At 47.3% G+C, this 20836-nt stretch overlaps 3 protein-coding genes and 2 pseudogenes across 3 annotated transcripts; 1 reads left to right on the top strand and 4 right to left on the bottom strand.

Annotated features, from left to right (window-relative positions):
• Positions 1–1639: 1639 nt before the first annotated feature.
• On the bottom strand, positions 1640–2752 carry LOC127757198 (vegetative cell wall protein gp1-like; annotated as a pseudogene).
• Positions 2753–4699: 1947 nt separating this feature from the next.
• On the top strand, positions 4700–8759 carry LOC127769921 (B3 domain-containing protein Os01g0905400). Its single transcript, XM_052295585.1, has 5 exons — positions 4700–5348; positions 5631–6834; positions 6931–7053; positions 7262–7377; positions 8081–8759. Exons 1-5 carry the CDS (start codon positions 5067–5069, stop codon positions 8327–8329), a joined length of 1974 nt encoding a protein of 657 aa, XP_052151545.1. The 5' UTR covers positions 4700–5066; the 3' UTR covers positions 8330–8759.
• Positions 8760–10055: 1296 nt separating this feature from the next.
• LOC127760741 (exocyst complex component EXO70A1-like) lies at positions 10056–12400 on the bottom strand. The gene is made up of 2 exons (XM_052285044.1): positions 11440–12400; positions 10056–11345 (listed from the first exon to the last, which is right to left on the bottom strand). The coding sequence occupies exons 1-2, from the start codon at positions 12102–12104 to the stop codon at positions 10181–10183; spliced, it is 1830 nt and encodes a 609-aa protein (XP_052141004.1). The 5' UTR covers positions 12105–12400; the 3' UTR covers positions 10056–10180.
• A 442-nt stretch (positions 12401–12842) lies between these two features.
• Positions 12843–15015, bottom strand: LOC127760751 (exocyst complex component EXO70A3-like). The gene is made up of 2 exons (XM_052285053.1): positions 14279–15015; positions 12843–14171 (listed from the first exon to the last, which is right to left on the bottom strand). The coding sequence occupies exons 1-2, from the start codon at positions 14866–14868 to the stop codon at positions 13088–13090; spliced, it is 1674 nt and encodes a 557-aa protein (XP_052141013.1). The 5' UTR covers positions 14869–15015; the 3' UTR covers positions 12843–13087.
• Positions 15016–16393: 1378 nt separating this feature from the next.
• LOC127759829 (uncharacterized) lies at positions 16394–18356 on the bottom strand (annotated as a pseudogene).
• Positions 18357–20836: the final 2480 nt, after the last annotated feature.

Raw genomic sequence — 20836 nt, 5'->3', positions numbered from 1 at the left:
TTTTTTCTTAATTGTATTTCTATATGGACTCTATACTCTACTTCTAATATTCCTTATTTTTAATTCAGAATTTCTATTATTTCCTAATTGTATTTCTATATGGAATATTCCTTATTTTTAATTCCGAATTTCTATTATTTCCTAATTGTATTTATATATGGACTCTAGTCTCCTCTTCTAATATTCCTTATTTTTTAATTCCGAATTTCAACTATTTCTAAAGTGTATTTCTATATGGACTCTAGTCTCCTTCTCTAATACTCCTTATTTTTTAATTCCGAATTTCAGCTATTTCTAAATTGTATTTCTATATGGACTCTGTTTTTTCTTTTTCTCCGATTAATGTGAGAATTTCTAGGCCATAAGAGCGAACGCGGAGGCTCATTTTTCTATTTCTTTAATTATATAATAGATTGTTGTTCTCTCTTGCTTTCTGAAATTTTCAGTAACAAAGGGATGTGTCATGTGTATTCGTTGTAAGACTAGCTTTGCTGGTTAAAAGTGAAAGTATGGGTCATTACGTAGTACACCCTAGTGAAGTTGTTATTATCAGGTGGCAACGAGTTACCCTGGGAACAGATCAAAGATCTGCTAGCTCCAAGCCTCTAACTAGTATTCAAAACCATGATCTTTAATCTAATTTTTATTTGATGCAGATTTGTGCCCTCTGATATTAATACTGATGCTTAGGATCTTCAGTGAAGCAAGGCCCTTGCATTAACATATTTAACCTACAATTGTTGCCGTTTAATTATGATTTCACAAACAGAACAACACATATATATTTTTCTTAATAAGTACAGTTTTTGCAGTTGTTCAGGATTAAGTCAACGGCCGAAATAGACGTGGCAACTAAAAGATTAGCTTCACCTAATGCACACATTAGTTGCACCGTTAATAAACAAATCGCCTGATTAGTAAACAACAATCTTGCTGTTTGACAAATTCGCGGTGCAGCAATCGGCGCAGACAGCACGGCCGGGTCGATGATTCTCTGTTTTCTTTTCAATTCGCTTTAGACTATCATATCATGCGCTAAATGGCAATTGGATTATTGGACCATTGCTGCCACGCTCCGACATCCGCGAACGAACAAGCTTTCAGGAGGACGAAAACCGTGTGGCTTTAGATTCTTTAAGATAGAGATGATGATGGATTACGTTAGGTGAAACGTACGTTAATCACAAGCCTGAAGCCTCCAGCACGACACCTTTGCATAATATCTTTGCCTGCTGGCCCCCAGCAAACAAATTGATTGATGCACCGGGCGTGTAGTGTTCAGCAAGCACCCAACTGATGGCTGATTGAACCTTGGATAAACTCTGTCTGTCTAGATTACCAGAATTTCACATAAAACCTCCCAGTTTTATTCAAAAATCAAAGAGATTGGTAAAGTCCTTTGGAATGTAGGAATTTAAAAATATTTTTGTGAGAATCGGACTGTTTTCTATTAGAACTCTATAAAATTTCAGTTTTGCGAAAAACGAAATTTTTAATGTTTACTTAATTTCAGCTATTTTTTCCTATGTAATTGTTCTTCTCTCTTATAGTATGAAAGTATATTCATATCTCTTCTAAATAGGTGATTAATTGGTTTTATCCTGATTCTCTTATACTGTTATACAGTGAGTACTGGGAAAATTATATTATAACCCTTGAAATTTACAGTGAAAGTATTGAAATTTATAGTATAATTGCAATGTAAATATATAATCTACAGTGTAAAAAAGATTTGATCATTTTCCGTTGGGAAATACGGCGCCATGAGTATGACTAGTTCCTAAATTTTTTGTTTCCCAAAAGAGCTAGTATATTTACTTTACTGAACTCCAAAATGCATCGACAAATTGGCCATGAAATCCTGGACAAGTTGTGCAGCACTGCAGGGTCATGTTCATGTACTTTGGGAGCTACTAGCCTTTTGTATCGCTCAGAGCATCTCCAACAGTCTCTCCATATCGGACTCTCCAAACATTCATATTGCCAACTTTTCATCCGATTTAGCTAGTCAAACTAGTTATTTACTCCAATAGACTCTCTATCTACCCTCTCTACTTTAACTCTATGACACTGGGACCCATATGTCAGCCCCTCCCTTCTTCTTTTTCCTATTTCTTCCCCTCTTCCCCACTAAACTAATTTTATCCTTTCTTGTTCTTCCTTGGCGAGTCGACGGCTGGTGCACGACGGCGGGGCGGCGGCCTGGTGGCGACGGCGGCGGGGAGCGGCGCGGTGGGGGCGGCGCACGGCGGAGGCGGCGTCAGCACAGCCGTGCCTGGCTGGGCAGCGTGCGGCGGGGGGCGGCGCGCAGCGGGGAGCGGCGCGGTGGGCGGCGCGCGGCGGAGGCAGCGTCGGCATAGCCGTGCCCGGCTGGACGGCGCGCGGCGTAGGCGGCGTCGGCATAGCCGTGCCCGGCTGGGCGGCGCGCGGCGGAGGCGGCGTCGGCACAGCCGTGCCCTGCTGGGCGGTGGCCGGCGCGGCGGCGGCTTGAAGGAGGCTCGTCGACGTCGGGGAAGAGAGCGGAGGTAGGAGAGAGTGGCGCCGGCTGTCGCAGCGAGCGGAGGAGGCGAGTCGCGGCGAGCGAAGGACGGCGGCTGGCCGGCGGTCGCGGCGAGCGGAGGCCAGCGGCTGCAGCGCCGCCTCGCTGCAGTCCGCCGCCCTGCCGCCGTGCCTCGTCGTTGTCGTCGCCATTGTCCAACATATGCAGAGAGAATGATGAGAAAGAGAGAGCGTGGGTCCCACACTCCCACCGTTGGCAAGCTAGTTTTGGCTGAGCCCATTTGGCCAGCCGAATAGCTTGGAGAGTGGGATAGCTAGTCGGAGCTCGTTTTTAGTTTAAAATTACCAAATTTTAACTTGAAGAGTGAGATAGCTATGTTATTGGAGATGCTCTTAGCGAACAGCCGGTCGCACTAGGGAGCTAGGGCTGCGCGAGGCAAAAGTTACGGCCACTAGCAGCAGTAGAGTGTTTAGTCACTAGTGTGTGTGTCTGATGATGATTGACGATGATTCAGCGGCCGGCATGCGGGAGCGCAGAGACGGGCAGGCCGGCCCCTCTGCCGCAAAACCGTGCGGCGGTTTGGCGAATCCGGAGACGCCGCCGCTAGAGTTTTATAACATACGACCAAATTCGACGTGATCTTTTTTATAGCCGTCAAAAAGTTCTCAGATTGTTAATTTGATTAGCTTATGGTGCTGTGCCTTGTGTTGATTTGTGGTGCATCCGTGCATGCACCTAATTGCTTTGTACTATTGGTGTGTGTTGATCGTTTAACCTGCATTCCCATCTGGTCCAAAAGTTGTTCCAAAAGATGGACTGATAGAGTATGGGAGAAATGGAGAGCAGGTGCTCCCTACGTTCTATAAAAAACCAAATCTTATACGAATATAGCGCATATCTATAGTACTCCATTAGAATATGTCACACTCCATATTAGCCTATCTCCGTATTATTAAGATATGTCACACCTCGTATTAACTTTATTTTTTTTATGAGACAGAAGAAGTGTAGGTGCCATTGTTGGCCCTATCGTTTCGCTTATTTCCCAATAAGCGAAACGACATATTTGTAAACGAATAATAATTTGTAAATAAAACTTTTATATACGTGTTCTTAACGATTTAAAAGCAAAAACTAAAAAATAAATTTCGATAAAAAAAAACCTCAAAATCAACTCCAAATTTAAGGTTTAAAATTTAAATTTTGGCTGATAAATTTGAGCATATGCAAAAAGATGAGGCCGTGTGTGTCTAGTCTAGTACTATTTCCTTTATTTTTTTTATTTCCTCCTGCGTCATTTAGTCCTTATTTTCAGTAACAGTAACACCACTACGAATCTGCCGTTCTAGATTTTAGACTGTACGTACGTGCGTTGATCTGGACGGCCGACCGGCCGGCCGGCCGCCGGCCACCGTCCACCACGAAACGGCCGCCGGCGCGGCAACTCCTCCAGCACACAAAGCTCCGTACGGCTCGCTGATGGGATGCAGCAACAACGCGACACGACGAATTCTAGTCCTTTTGCACGATCCGTCTCCTCTTCGGTTTCGACGAGAAATTTCTGCTCTCTGCTACTGCTAGGCCTTACATAGAGAGTTCATGTGCTTCGGTCCATATCACGATAGAGCCCAGCAACAATCCAACCCACGGATGAAAATTTTGGCCGAATTTTTTGCTTCCGATTTCCACTTTTCCAGTACAATCTTGGACATGAGAAAAATGGAGGACTAGACGCCAAGAGCAGCCAGCCAGTTTTGTCAGACGGTGATGACAACGAGGAAGACTGAGGTTCACGGTCACCTGGGATGCCGGGACCCACCCTTGTCATCGGATCACCGGAGAAGAGCCCCGGCCTCTTCGTGGTCTCGGTTCACAGTCACTGGCCACTGGGACCCTCATCCTCGGGCCCACCTGTCAGTGAGATGGCACTTTGCTGCATGCATGCAAATTGTAGGCATCACTCGTCAGGATGGAGGCCAAAGAGGAGCATCCAGGGTATCACTTCCCGATGCGCCAGGTGGAGAAGGATGGCCAAGTTGTTCGGTGTTGCAATTGTTGCAGAAAAAAAACGAAAAGAAATTTTAGTACTACGGATTACAGTAGAAAGTGGCTACGGAAATTGTAACTTTCTCGCTCTTGGGAGACGAACATAAAAGCATTGATGGAATGGCCGAAGTATAACTCTATGTTGTGTAACCACTGTAACCTTTCGTTGGTCTCTCTCTTCTGCTCTGCTCTCCGTTGTGGGAGAAGAAATCAGCAATAATTTGATCCTTTTTCCTTGCATGTCTCCTTTCTGTTGATCATTTTAGTGTTAAGTCAAATGATCACCTCTTTTTTTCTGTTTGAGGCCTGAGCGATGTCTGCATGTCTGAATATATATAGGCAGCTCAATTATGGGAGATAGGGAATGATCAGAGGAAGCAAATGGTTCTTGATACCTTGGTTGATAATCTCAAGATGACATTATTCAGCAAATTAGCAAATATTGCATCTTGTGTTTCCTCTGCTTCTTGCTTTCATCGTGGGTTCTTTTGAGATCACTTTCAGACATCAGCTAGCAAGCATGGTGGAGCTGATAAAAGTGCCGAAGATAGAGCAAGAAGAGGGCAATGCTGACAGCCATGGAAAAGAGAAAGCTGACGTCGTCCATGAGGAGAAAACCGAGAAGGTGAAGAGGAGGAGGAAGAGGGTCAGTGACCCTCAGAGGAAGAAAGCCTGCGTGGATTGCACGAAGAGATGCATCCGAATTCATGGCATGGCTTCTTCCTCCTCCGAGAAGGCTAGGCCGACCCCGACGCTGCCGTCCTTCTTCAAGATCATGGTCGGTTACTTCTCCGAGAACATGGTATGGATTTCCATCTTTTTTGCATGATTCAGTGTAGTTTTGCTTATTCAGACAGGCACCATGTGTATTTTAGGCAAGTCCTAGGTATGACTGTTGGTGCAAGCACTTTATGCCACATTTGGCAATGAACTGGATGTCTGAGATCTGTCAAAAAAACATTGTATATTTAGTGAATAAGATCCACTAGTGAAAATGTGTTGACTATGATTTAGTATTTATATTCAGCAGTAACTTACTTGACGCAAGAACATAATATGTGTATGTATGTTTTTACAAATGCAGGATATACCACTCCCATTTGCCAGGACAATCACTGACATGACAGGCTCCAATGTATATCTTGAAGATGCATATGGACTTCGCTGGCGAGTGCGGCTGTATCTGCACGACGATGTTCTGTCATTTGGCCATGGGTGGAAGAACTTTGTGCTCGATCACGACATCAGCGTCGGCGAGTTCCTGGTGTTCAGGCAGATCGCCAGGTCAGTCTTCACCGTGCAAATATTCGCAATTTCAGCTTGCGAAAGGATCCATCTCTGTGAAAGGAACAAGAGGCAGAGCCGGAAGAGGAAGCCCGGGCGAAAAACAGGCTATCCTGCTAACAATCAAATGGTGAAAGTAAGCAGCAAAGATGTGGTTAAACGTCGAAAGAAACCACGCACCGATGAACAGAGATATGATCTGGACCCCAGGCAACATGACATGCCTGTTCGTGTCTGCATCGACTCTGGTTCTGAGCTAAGATGTTCAGAATCTTCAGTGAAAGAACTGGATGCAGCTCCTGATAAATCACATGCAGTTGTTCAGGTCCCTGCAACAGAGTGCAATGCTGACCCCAGTTACAATGCAGCTGGAATGAAGACAATAAAAAATTTGGAAGCTATTGGTGCATCTTCTAGCACAAAAGACGTGACATGGGATGCAAATAAATCTGAAGATTACCCAAGTTTTAGTTATCCTGAATCAAGCAATGTGATGACTGCTGATAAAGAATCAGAACGCTCACACCAAGATAGGCCAATGCAACTTTACTGCGAGTTAGGGCTAGAAGACGGGAATGCTGAAACTGAGAACTGCGAGAACTCCAATGTGCTAGAGAATGCAGAATTAAGAACACCTTTGGCTATGATGGATCTTAATGAAGTGGGTATAGATGACATATTTCTGTCAGCTGATATATACGAATTTGATAGTGATTTTTGTAGTCCAGAAGCATTTTCTGTTGACGTGAACACCGAAGGGCTAGTTGCCAATGGCCGAACTCCAGGTGATTGTTTTGGAATGCCTGAGACATCAAGATGTTTGGAAAATAAACAGATGACTGATGTACCAAGAACAAGTACAGATGATGGCAGCATTGCTGTACATGGCATAGACATCAACGCATTGCCCAGTAACACTTACCCTGACATTGATGCAGCTCCAGACGATTGCAAGAAGGATAAAGATGTTTTGCATTCTGAGTGCAACAAAGTTGCTCAAAAAGGTTAGTACCTATGAAACCTTATTTGCAATGTATTTTGTATATTTGCAAACTTATACTGAGCAATGAGAAATCATTAATATTCAGTATCTGTTCCAGCCCATTCTTCTGTGAAGCAAGATATCACTAAAGATGGTCCACGGCAGATTGCTGCAGAAATTATGTCAAGCGGTCCAAAGACTTGTGAACTTACTTACGTCAGAAAAAATAGCGTGCAACCTGGTACTTCCTCCGTTTCATTAACATAAATATAAATGTGGGAAATGCTAGAATGACTTACATTGTGAAACGGATGGAGTAGTAGTTATCTGGTGCCCTTTTTGGTGATTCTGCATATTATACTAGATTTAAGAGTATTTTCTCAAGAAATGTTCAAATTAACAAATGGATTATATAAAAGGTTATTTTACGAGTGTCGGGCAATATGCAGGGAACAATAGCAAAGGACAGGAAAGTGGAGGCACAAAGTCATGTGTAGTTCTTGCAGTTGCAGCAAATAGCAAGAAATTTTGCATAACCATACCTCCACCAGACCAAACATGGCTTGTGAGTAGCCTTTACTGAACTTGTTCCCTTTTCCAAGTCTTTTGTGTTCAAACTGCATAAAGGACATAAAATATCCTGATGAAACAGTCTCTGTTAGTTCCTGTCTTAAAAAAAATTATATTTAGCGACAAGTGACTAATATTAATCGTTCACCGAAGTTGGAGATAGTAGGCCAGGGCTATGAGATAGCATGGGCAAGGCCCTGTTTAGATGGGGCACTAATTATAAATATTAAATAATTATAAATATTAAACATAGACTATTGATAAAAATTCAATTCTATAATCCTGAACTAATTCGCGAGACGAATCTATTGAGTCTAATTAATTCATAATTAACCTATGTGATGCTACAGTAAATATACGTTAATTATGAATTAATTAGGCTTAAAAAATTTGTCACGCGAATTAGCTCTCATTTATGTAATTTGTTTTATAAGTAGTCTATGTTTAATACTTCAAATTCATCCGATATGACAGGGACTAAAGTTTAGTCCAACTTTAGTCCCTGGATCCAAACACCCCCTAAATCATGAATGAGTAGGTATCTGAAAGAATACGAATGTTGAATATCCAAAGTTCAGCTAAAACACAACAGATTAACTGTTTAATACCTTGTCTAGATTCTTGTCCTACCACTTGTGAAAAAACAAATATTTGCATTTCCTGAGCATGCACAGCACTTCTAAAAGATGCACTTACAGGAGCTTCCAAGACGACTGCCAGTTCTTCCAAGAACAAAGAAACAAGCGAGGAAGATATTAATACTCAAGGATCCATCCATGAGACTCTGGCCTGTGCTGTACCAATGCACCCCAAAATTCAACGGTTTCATCGCTGGATGGGCTGACATAAGTAGGGAGAACAACCTGCGTGAAGGCGACACCTGCGAGTTTGAACTTTGCAGCAACTCTGAACTATCATTCCAGGTGCTTGTGCCCAATTTGCAGTAGCCACCATTTCACTTGCCCTTTGTTTCATATCCGTGTAACGATGTAGAATCAAAATGGTGTAGACTTATTCCTTGTAAAAATGGATCTGAGCAACGAATCTCCTGAATTACCCAAGTTAATTCCAAAGATATGGCATTAGCCTAGTGGTTATAAAAGACTTAGTAGCACCTGAGATCCTGGGTTCGACCGTAAGCCGGAACGGCCATGTCCGGCACGGCTGCGCGGCGTTTGGCGAGGATGAGTGGGGAGCCGCCAGGTGCCAGCAGAGGAGAGGAAAAACTAACATCTTTATAAGGGCCATAGTCGGTTTAATTGAGGCACAATCTATTTCCAACACTTTTAGCCACTTGAATCGTTTTTTTCAATATTCGCATATACTTTTTGCCCAGTTTCGTCCAACTTCATCGTTTGCGCTGTAAGTTGTCCGTCCTCGCCGCGAGAGTGTAAATCCTGTTTGTAGGTATGTCCCAAAAACCTTTCGCTCTGCTCACGAGACGGGTGTTTATCCTTATTTGTCTAATCGGCTTCGCTAGCCGGTTTTGATCTTCTAAACCCATCTTGATTAGGGTGTTTCCCAAGGTTGAGGTGGTTGGTGACTCTAAACAGAATCCATATAGAATTACAATTTAGAAATAGTTAAAATTCGGAATTAAAAAATAAGGAATATCGGAATAGGAGACTAGAGTCCATATAGAAATACAATTAAAAAATAACAGAAATTTGGAATTAAAAATAAGGAATATCAGAAGTGGAGTATAGAGTCCATATAGAAATACAATTAAGAAATAAATTTGAAATTAAAAATAAGGAATATTAGAAGTGTAGTATGGAGTCCATATAGAAATACAATTAAGAAATAATAGAAAATCAGAATTAAAAATAAGAAATATTAAATCGGAATTAAAAATAAGGAATATTAGAAGTAGAGTATAGAGTCCATATAAGAATTTAAAACTAACTACAATTCAGAATAAACATAATAAGATTAATGTAAAGTTTAGAGTTCGTATAAAAATACAATTTACAAATAACAAAAAATCGAAATTAAAAAAAATAGGAAGAATAGTCTAAAGTTAATATAGGAATACAATTTAGAATTAATTGAAATTCGAAATTAAAAATTAAAGAATATTGAAAGATGAATTTAGAGTCCACATAGAAATACAATTAGAAATAATAAAAATTCAAAATTCAAAATATATAATATTGGAAGAAGAGCCTAGAGTATATATAGAAATACAATTACAGATAACGAAAATTCGGAATTAAAAAAAGAAATATTGAAAGATGAGTCTAGAGTCCATATAGAAATATAATTTACAAATAACTAAAATCTGATATTAAAAATAATTAATAACGAACACGTATAAAAAATACAATATAAATATTACACATTAGTAGTTTTGTAAAGTTAGTACAAAATTTAAAATTATGTTACCATTTTAATATATTTAATAATACATTGAAAAAACATTGCTATTATTTGAGAGAAAATATGATGATGCTAGCCATGTAATCTGCACGGGCCACCATGCTAGTTACAATTGAGATTGAAAGTTGGGGCATTAACACAATTCTCCCAGTAAATTTTGGTTGGATGAGATATATCATAGTACTATAAATCTAGACACACTTCATCTATATTCGTAGTAGTATCTGTTCAGATTTGTAGTAATCTTTTTTTATTTAGAGATGGAGTGAGTGACATATAGCTTAAATCTTGTTAAACTAGATGAATTTATAGAAATCAATGATCAAAGCAGAAATGTTTAACATGAGCAGTATACAAAGCCAAATATAGCTAATTTGAAATAGAGAAAGTATTACAAAAGAATCTGGCCTGTCCTAAAATTACAGCAACAATTTGTTGCGCTCCGCCGCTTCTCCTTCGAACAACTCCCACAGCAATCGGTCCAGCTCGCCCGCGGTGTGCCTGACGTTTTTCTGGAGCTTGGGGTGATTCTGCAAGTACGCGCTGTAAGCGGGAACGACCATCTCCGACGCGGCCTTCCGCAGCGCGTCGCGCAGCGCGGGATCGGGAATCTCGCGGTGCACCTGACTCTCGTACGCTTCGTCAAACGCGGAGCTGAACTTGGCGGCAACTTTCACCGGCTTCCTCCCCGCGGTTTCCAGGCAAGCCGCAACCGGGGCCCAACACGCCTCGACGTAGCTCGCCACGTACCGCGCGATCAGGCTCCCGCGCCGCGCGGCCCACCCGTCTCCGAGCAGAGGCTCCACGCCGGCGTCCACGGCGCGTCTCGCCACGTAGCTCGCGTTGGTGGCCAGGAAGAGGTGCCGCGAGGCTGCGGCTGCTGCAGCCGCGTCGTCGTCGTCGTTGGACAGCTCGGGGTTGATCTCCTCGAGGTGTCGTTCCAGGCTCGTGACGAGCACCGCCACTAGGCTTCCCAGCGAGGTCACGCTCTCGCCGGCGCCGTTCGCGAGGATCAGGTCCAGCGCGGCGCGGTGCGGCGACAGCAGCTCGACGCAGGTCATGGCGTACCGCGTCAGCGGATGGACGCCGACGCCGCGCGCGGCGCTCCCCGTCGTCTGGGGACAATCTGCCGTTCGGATCCTGGCGATGAGGCCGCCGATCATGGCTCTCAGCGCGCGCGCCAGCTTGGCGAGAACAACCTCGACCTGCCGGGAGACGAGCTCCACGCGTTGCTCGGTGAACAGGAGCAGGAGTCCCGGAGCCGCGTTGCTCAGTGCCTCGTACATTTCCAGGACATACACGAGCTTGTCCGGTGCTTCCGTGGTAGTGAACCCGTTCGCGAATCTGAGCAGGACGAAGATGCTGTTCTTCGCGATGGCCATGAAGTAATCGTTCTTGAACCTGTCGAACGCTCCGCAGCTCTGTGCTTGGAGCTGCCTTTGCATGACGGCGAGGGCCTTCGCGACGAGCTTAGTTGCCAAGATCCACCGCTTGATCATGTCCTCTGCTGTCCACCACTCCGCGTCCTCGAAACTGACATGGTCGGTTTCGAAAGCGCATTCCATTTGAAGGATCGTCAGGAACCTGTTCCATGGCGAAGAAAAACAGCCAGAACACAGCTCAGATCAACCATGGAGATAGTAGATTCTTAAATTGCATGACTTGGGACAAGTCCAACCTGTCTAAAACATCGCAGGGAGCGTTGGTGAATGCGTGGAGCAGTTCTTTCGTGTAGCCAGCGCGGATCACCCGGAGAGCGATCTGATGGAGGACGGACAAGCTTGCCGGGCTGATCAGATCGAGCTCATCAAAGAACTCGCCGTCCAAGAGCATGGTCACCGCGCCAACTCTGCTCGACTGGCTCCCGCCTGACGCGTACAGCTCGTCGATGGTGCTCGCCGTGCTGATGCTGCCGGTGGTGGGGAAGGCGAGCGACAGCGACACTCCACTGTCCGCCGCGGGCATCGAGAACTTCCCGACGGCGAAGCGAACGCCGAGCCTGACTTCCATCTGGGAAGCGTCCCACACCTTGAGGCGAAGGAATTCTTCCATTAGACATGACACGGCGACGTCGAGGGCATCCTGCATGCTGCGCCGAGCGGCGGAGGCCATGGGGAACGCGTGGATCTCCGCGAGGAGGAGGACCTCGTCGACCGCGGAGAGGAGGCTCTCGTTGGTGCAGGTCGCGTCCGAGTCCCATATGCTGGCGAGGTCGGCGCCGGACGAGCGCGCGCAGTGCCACCCGAGTAGGACTTGCTCGGCAACGGCAAGCCGGTACTCTGCGCGCGTCATCGTCGACGCGGCCGCGACGTCTTCCGCTGCCTTCCCTGCCGCGGCGCCCATGAATGCGTGCACCAGCGGTGCAGGGTGCAGCAACTTGTTTTGCAGGGTCGGGAGGAAAGTGGACTGGATCACTGGCACAGGTAGTCCAGTACGCTTCTGCCCAGCGGGTGGTTTCGTGGCACATTTTGTGGTGTCGAGTTGAGCATTTCATCGAAGCTACAGGGAGAATATACAAGGTACACTTGTGAGTAGTGACCTGCTGCTCTGCGGAATTTGTAGTGGAGTCTAACGGAAAGTGCACTATCGTCAACGTCTCAAGGACCCAAGCACGCGTTTAGGGAGCATTCTAGAATGAATACTCCCTCCTTTTCATATCAGACGAGGGAGTATTTATTTTAGAATGATGTTGGTACGTATAGATGTTATCTTAAATAAATTAATCGTTACTCTTATATAAAGGGGTTGGTTTTGTAAGAGAGTTTAAGAGGAACATACTTTCCATATCCTACGAGAAATATCTAAACTGCAATCTTGACTTTAGGTTGTCGGTAGGACTGCCGGATTCTTGTGGACACGCTGCCATTGAGCCTCCAGTAGTTCCTTCCAAAGTTGTAAGTTTAGATTGAAATTGGTATGATATGACTGAAAAGTTGTGTGTGTATGTGATGGAAAAAGTTGAAGTTTGGATCTAAACACAGCCTTCGATGAAAATTTCTGATCTCTTTTAGATTTCGAAAATTTTTATCCTCAGAACTAAACTGGGCCTGAGTTCGTGCCAGAAGCACGGTTTGCCAGGAAATTCAACCAGTGGTACAAATGAATTTCCTTACTCTTCTTTATTTTCTAAAATTACATGTGTTATTACAAAAGAATCCGTGGTAAACAACTATAGTATGTTGTTTGGCTGTGTTTAGTTCCACACTAAAATTGGAAGTTTGAAGAAATTGGAACAATGTAACTGAAAAATTGGAAGTTTGTGTGTGTAGGAAAGTTCGATGCGACGAAAAATTTAAAAGTTTGAAGAAAAAAGTTGAAATCGGCCTTCATTTGTTGTGCTCTGCAGCTTCTCCTTCGAACAATTCCGAAAGCCGCTCGCCCAGCTCCCCGGCGGTGTACCTGAGTTTTTTCTCGAGCTTGGGGTGCGTCTTCAGGTACACGCCGTAAGCAGTCACGACCTTGTCGGACACGGCCCTTCGCAACGCGTCGCGCAGCGCGGGATCGCGGACCTCGCAGCGCGCCTGAGTCTCATACGCTCTGTCAAACGCGGCGCTGAACTTGGCCACGACTTTTGCCGCTGGCTTCCTGCCCGCGGGTTCCAAGCAAGCCACGACCGGTGCCCAGCAAGCCTCGGCGTAGCCCGCGACGTGCCGCTCCACGACGCTCTCGCGCGCCGCCGCCCACTCGTCCCCGAGCAGAGGCTTGCAGCTTTGCAGCACGAAGTTGGCGTTGTTGGCGTGGAAGAGGTGGTGCCGCGAACCGGTCGCCGCCGCCGTCGCGTCGTCATCGCAGGGAAGCACGGGCTTCTCTTCCAGGGACCCTACCACGCGCGACGCGAGATCGGACAGCGACGCTACGTCGTCCCCGCCGCTCGCGAGGATCAGGTCGAGCGTGTCGCGGTGCGGCGCCAGCCGCTCGATGCAGAGCACGGCGTATTTCGTCAGCGGATGGACGCCGACGCCGACGATGTTCTTCGTGTTCGAGACACCGTCTCGTACCTTCGCTATGAGGCTGGCGACCATGGACCTTATCGACATAGCCAATTTGGCGAGGATTTCCTCGGACCTCTCGGCAACGAGCTCCTTGTGCGGCCCGGTGAACATGAGCAGGAGGCCTGGAGCGGCCTCGCTCAGAGCCTGGTACATGCCAAGGATGTAAATGAGCTTCTCGTGCGACGTGATGCTGGTGAAATCGTCTGCGAACTTGAGCAGGTTCAAGATTCGATTCTTTGTGATGGCCAAGAAGTACTCGTCCTTGAGAGCATCAAAGGCGCCGGGGGAGTTGTGCGTGTACAGCTGCCGCTGCATGACGACGAGGGCCTTCCCGACGAGATGAGTCGCCAGGCTCCATCGCTTGATCAGATCCACTGTCGTCCGCCGCGAGCATTCCCCCTGAAAAATCGACAAGAACCTGTTCCACGATTACAGTAAAAACAAAACGTTTCTTTAGAACCAAAGAAGTCACGGTTCAGATTAAAAAAAAACATAGTAGGTTAAACTGCAAGAAAATAGTCGTACCTGTCCAGAACATCGCATGGGGAATTTGTGAATTTCTGGACGAGCTCCTTCGTGTAGCCGGCACGGATTACCCGGTGCGCGATCTCATGGAGGACGAGCAGGCTCGCGGGGCAGAGCAGCTGGAGCTCATCCAAGAACTCGCCGTCCAAGAAGCCGACTAAGTCGCCAGGGGCACTCGACGGGCTTCCGGCCGACGCGCGCCCCACGGTGCTCGCCGAGCTGCTCCTGTCGCCGGTGCTGGGGAAGGTGTGCTGCCACAGGGCGTTGGCGGAAGCACCGACCGCGAGCCTGTCGACGGCGAGGCGCAGGTCATGGGAGGAGGCGTTCCAGACCCTGAGGCACATGAACTCGTCCATCATGAGCGACATGGCGGCGCGGAGGGCGCTGTCGAGGCGGGCGGCGGCCGCGGACGCCGCGGGGAAAGGCTGGGCCTCCGCCAGGTCGAGGATCTCGTCGACCGCGTCGAGGAGGCGTTCGTTGGTGCAGGCGGCCGCCGCGTCCCATATGCCGCGGTTCCGCTGGAATATGGTGTTCTCGGCAATGTCGAGCCGGGCCTTCGCCGGAGCCGCCTTCCCCACCGCCGCCCCCATGCAAGCGTGTCAGTCTGCGGAGTGTTGCAGTCTTGCAGAGTGAAGAGAGGAGGGCACTACCTAAAAAGAAAACATTTTTTTGTGGATCGCGTAGTCCTCCGCTCGCCGCTCGTGCGGCTGTACTCTTCTTCTCGGTAGGTCTCTGCGCACTTGACTACTCCTTCTTGACTTCGCCGAAGTTGCGGTGAAGGGGACTACAGGGAGAAGACAAAGTTGGACGGACAGACGACGCGCACGGTCACAGAACAGTAGAGAGGACGTCTCTGTCAACTTTTATTTTTGCAGTTTCACGCGGAAATGGAAATGGTTGAGCATTTGAGCTCGTTTTTCCTCCGACGTTCACTGACTCAAAAGTTTTATTATTTGTCAACCTGCTTTGCATGGGACAGTGTATTTTTCTCTCTCCGATGACTTTTAGCTCCACATCTTGTTCAGACTTCAGAATAGAGCTGAAAATTGATTTCAAGGCACAGCATAGAGCGAAGAGGAAAAGATACTCCTTCGAATCTTCGATCGATTCTTTGCACGGGTTGTTCTTGGGCCCTGGAGCCTTGTACTGTTGGGACGCTGTGGGCAATAGGCATCTGCTCATGTGCCAACATGGCACGTGCAGCCGAGCCGAGGGGTGTTGCTACGTCGCTGGGTTTGGCGCTGCCTGCCACACGCTCCATCCAAACCAGTTGCATTTGAGTAATCGATTATCCAAGATCCGAACAGATCGTTCGCGGACGACGCGACGGCGTCGACGAGTCGATCTCAATGACGCGGTGCCCACACTGACCTGGCGCGAACGTCGCTCCTGCCAAGTAGCGCCGGCGAGAGCGTGAACTCGACCGGCACCTCGGTCCATGACGTGCGTGGACCACAACCTTGATCGAGGCGAGGCCCGCACCGGCAGAGGTTCGCTCGGAGCAGCTCTTCGGCTCTTCGCAGTTCGTTGCGGCCACCGCGCCGTGGACTCTGCGCGAAATAAGCTCACTTTTAAGTCTCTCAGTTTGTTCCGAGTTCGAAAACTTCTGGACCATAAACTGGATACAACGCATCCCCCATTTTACATAACCTTGCAAACAAAGTCCCTCGGCGGTATTGTCCTCGATTTTGGCTGACGTGATTTTCTTGACTAGGTCTTTATCCCATGTAGCATTGACGTGGTGCTTACGTGACAATTTAACCCAAAAAAATAATAAAACATATAGAAACCACATGTTAGTTTCACACACAATAATAAAAAATGGTGGGGCCTATGTGTCTCCACATGTCATCCTCACTACTCCCCTCTTCTCTTTATCCTCTCTCTCTCCCTCTTATCTCTATCCTCTCTCTCTCACGAGTGGGCCGCGTGATCGAGCGCACGTAGCAATGCGTTCAGCCCGTTCCGGTGCCCAACTAAACTGGGCTGCACGTCCACCGTCACGGGCTTACGGTCCAATAAGAACGGTCCGTCTCCATCCCCATCCCTTTTCCCCGTGGAATAAGTTCACTGGAGGTCCCTCAACTTAACAGCGAGATTTTTTAAGGTCCCTTCACTACAAAACCAGAAATGTGTACCTCTAAACTTACACAAACCGTGCACACAAGATCCTATGGCAGTATATATGGGTGGTTTCGTTGACGTGGCATCCTAGTCAGAAAAAAATTAAAAAAAGGTGTGTAGGGCCCACCTGTCAGCTACACATATTTTTTTCTTCTCCTTCTCTTCTCTTTTCTCTCTTCTCTCTTCCCTTCTTCAGGCGGCGGCGGGCGGAATCGGCGATCGCAGCAGCAGAGCGGCGGCGGGCTGCGGGCGGAGTGGATGGAGGGCGAGCGCGGAGGCGGACCTCCGCCATTCCTGCCCCTTCCTCCGCTCGCCGCTTATCGCGTGACGGCGCCGAGGCGGCTGACTGCGGCGGGAGGGAGGTGGACGTCGACCATGTCTTGCACGCGGAACACGCGCTCCACGGCATTGCGCTCGACGTCGTTCACGAACACCTTGCCGCTCCACGTGAAGAGCCCGTAGACGCGGCCGAAGAGGCGGTTGTCGAAGATGGCGCACAGCGAGCCGTCGAGGTCGGCGAGGTGGCAGATGCGGGAAGACAGCCGCGGGCCCGCGGCGGCACGTACACCCACCCGAACTGCTCGGCGCCCATGGAGAAGGACAGAATGCGGTGGATCGGCTCCTCGCCGGGGCCGGCCGGCCGGAGCAGCCAGTAGAGGTAGCCGTGGACGAACACCGGCGGCAACGCGGGGAGGAAGTTGGCCGCGCACGGCGGCACTCGCCCGACGCAGCGGCGCCACCCGCCGGCGCCCTGGGTGTACACCTCGCAGCTGTACTCCCCGCCGTTGCGTTTCTTGAAGAGACTGACCACCTTGTGCTCCCCGGTCGCCGTGTTATAGCCGAGCCCGGTGGTGGAGAGCTCGATCCAGGGCGCTGCCGACGCCGGTAGATAAGACGTGGGGTTCATGGTGGGCAACGTCGGCGTCGACTCTAAGTTTTGTCGTTAAGATCCAGTCGTTTCTGACGTGCAGATTGAACTTATGGCATTCGGATTCTCCATTATTTTCTTTGGTTTTTTTTTGTTTTGTTTCGGGGTTCTTTTAATAAAGTTCACTTCGATACAACTCTGATTTTGCATCTTAGCTCCATTTGTCTCGGTTTTTCTTGCACTTGGTAGTATTTGGTACAACGTTGGTTGATTCAAGCACGTGGATATTGGAGAAAAAAGGAGCTACCTTTAGCAGGCACTTCGTTTTCGTTTTAGCTCCCGGGGTGCTCGTGATTATTGTTGGGAGGTAACCTCGCCGCTTTGAGACCATTCATGCCAAGATATGTCATGCCAATGCCATGGTGGCCATGGCCATCCATCTGGACGTGGACTGCCTCATGCAGCACTGATTAGCTTCATGCCATGCTCATAGTACTCTGACCTGTAGACGTCGAAGATGAGCGTGAGGCCTATGCACGGCGTCGGCGACAACACGGCGTGGTCGGCGCTGATGTCGGCGACGGTGAGGAGCTCGCGGGCCGCGGCCGGCGGCGCCTCGCCGTCACCGTCGCGGAGCGAGCAGGCGTAGAAGGAGGTGGTGTGCCCTCCTGCGGCGGCGACGCGTCAGGATCTTGTCGACGAGCAGCTCGCCGCGCAGCTGGCACGGCTGGCCGGACAACTCCGACCGCCGCGCTCGCCGATTCCGCCCGCAGCCGGCCCAAAGAAGGGAAGAGAAAAGAGAGAAAAGAGAAGAGAAGGAGAAGAAAAAATACATGTAGCTGACAGGTGGACCCCACACACTTTTTAAAAAAATTTTCTAACTAGGATACCACGTCAGCGAAACCACCTCTATATACTGCTATAGGACCTTACGTGCACGGTTTGTGTAAGTTTAGGAGTATACATTTATGGTTTTGTGGTTAAGGGACCTTAAAAAATCTCGTTGTTAAGTTGAGGGACCTCCGGTGAACTTATTCCTTTCCCCGTCGACCGCTTGCGCGGCGGCACACCCCAACCCGCCGCCATGGGAAACGCCGCATCGGAGTCTCGGAGATGGCTGCTGCTCCGCGTCGGAGATCAAGAAAGCTTGAAAACAACATCAGGTAAACGGCCCGCTCGCTAGAAATAGTTCTACTAGTATATCTTGATATCGATTTGCAAGTATGTCAGAACCCAGAACTTCTGAAGATTATGGTATCCTTGTTGGATATTTGTATCACATTCTAGTCATTTGCTCAGACCGTTAGAATTGAATTGGGAAACCTATTTGATTCCTCCAGGGGATGTCCGGTCATTCCTAATGTTATTAGGTACTAGCCCTGACCTACTATGGCCAGTTTCGGTATATCATTGGGTTACTTCTCTAGGATGGTTTTGCATGGTATCTGAACACTAGATTGCACCATAATTACAGAGAGATATCATTGCACTAATTAACATTATCTATGAAGAAAGTGGAGTGTGACAAGTAGCTAGCTCGTCGGCCATTACAGGCATATAACTGCGTAAAGGGGAGGTGTTGGCACTACGAGACCTGAGAAAGAACACGAGCAATCTCAAGTGAGATCTCATTCCCTGGAGTGCTGCAGGAAAAGAGAGATTTTATGCCCATTTGATGCGCCTGCGGTGCTTCGAATTCTTCTAAAGCTGTTGCAATGGCAGAATTGAATAGCTAACCCTTTGATTCTGCATGTGGACTCTGGACTCTGGAGTGTTGGTTCGGCGGCCTTTCTCATGGACCTAATATATTTCAAGATCGAGGAAGAGCACTGTAATCTGAATATGATCGACTCTGTTCAGGTCTGAAACCTGTTGAGAAAAAGGTCAGTCCTAACTTGGACACCACCTTATTTATTGTTAATTAGTTTGAGAGGGAACATATACCACTATACGTATCACCCTTCGTTTTCTGAGCACTAGTAATCCAGTTGCACAACCAGACGTCTGCTTTTGCTTGCATTTGCTGTTCGTCATTGTCCATTATTCAGAAGCCCAGTTGTTCATCATATGTTTTTGCAGCTAACTGCTTATTTAAATGGCTAAATACAAATTGTTTAGTCGGCTTGGTGTTTGTGGGGGCTGGCTATATAGGCTTTGTGTCATCTCGGTTCATATCCACTTATTCACTTAACTAAAGATAATTGTACTATATATGCTAGTTTAACACCTTGCGCTGCCCGTTTTGGTGTATCCAACCAGCGAAACATGGCATTTCTCAAAGGCATTTTTCTACACAACTATGCGAAGGGCATCTAACAACAGTAATTCACAGTAGAAAACATTCAGATTCCTTCTCCCTCCTGCTGATGATTCCGGGAGGAAATTCTTGCCCCGGAATCTGCAATTGACACGAGAGGCTGCTAGCGATGGCCGGAAACATGCAAGCAGTTTCGTGTTCTGTCACGAGTAGTACGTATTGCACTCGGATGGCAACATATGCTTGGATACCATGGTCAATTTATCTGGCTTCAGGGCAGATGCCAGGGGACATTTAATTCCTCCTGTCTGCTATATGATCAAATTTCAGTTCATGTTCTCCAGGAGAACAAACGATCCTTCCTTACTCCAGATCTTAGTATCTTACAGCAAATGTTACAGTTGCTTCAATTCCTTTTTACTTTAGAAACATATAGACTTTGTTTAATTATTTTCTTTTCAGAAACTTAAGCGTGAAAGTGTCACTAACTTGATTATCGACGTATTGTAGGGTCCAAATTAACACAGGAGAAGATACATGCAGATCACGTGCGACATGTCCTCTCAGGCTCTAGGGGGTAGAACTTATCTAATTGCTCCGTGCTATGGTTGGCCTACTAAGCACTGATCGATCGATGGTAGCGACTACCACATGGAGTAGACGACGATCTGTGCATGACTGTGCTGTCCCCTACACCCTCTTGATCCCCTTTGTGCTTGTCGATGGATGGATATCCTCGGTAGCCTTTGCATTTGCAGCTACGGTTGTGAGAGCGAGAGAGTGGTCTCAGCATGATGAACTTTGTTAGGTAGCAGGAAAGTTTCTCCAAATTGGCACACGAATTAGCATGCTCCAAATTGGAGTACTACTTAGTAGCAGTAATAATGTAGTGCACTAGTGCTAGTCAAGGAGAGGATTCAAGAACTGCAGGGCATGAGACACGGCTTTGGTAGGGGCGTTGTAAAGATCTTTGCCTTGTCTGTTGCCTCCCTGGAGAGTTACAAGGTAGAGAAAACAACAGATGCATGTGTTGTCTGCGTTAAGGAGAAGAAGAAGCTATAGCTGCTGCTTTAATCTCCTTCAGAGAGAGGGGGGGATGGGAACCTAGCTTGTCAAGGAGGAGAAAGCATTTCACTGCCTTTATTTTTGATAGCTTTCTTCGAGCATTATCAGGTATGCTTTGATCAAGGACATGAACATTGCAACGGCAGGTCTTTTCCACGTAGAGACCTCTACGATTTGTCGGTTTTTTATAAACTTTGGAGACAGCAATGCTATGACAGTGAAGCCTAAGCTTAGTTTTTAACGA

Source organism: Oryza glaberrima, chromosome 1 (assembly GCF_000147395.1).
Source record: "Oryza glaberrima chromosome 1, OglaRS2, whole genome shotgun sequence".
Lineage (NCBI taxonomy): Eukaryota > Viridiplantae > Streptophyta > Magnoliopsida > Poales > Poaceae > Oryza > Oryza glaberrima.
This window is presented reverse-complemented; position numbering and strand designations above follow the sequence as displayed.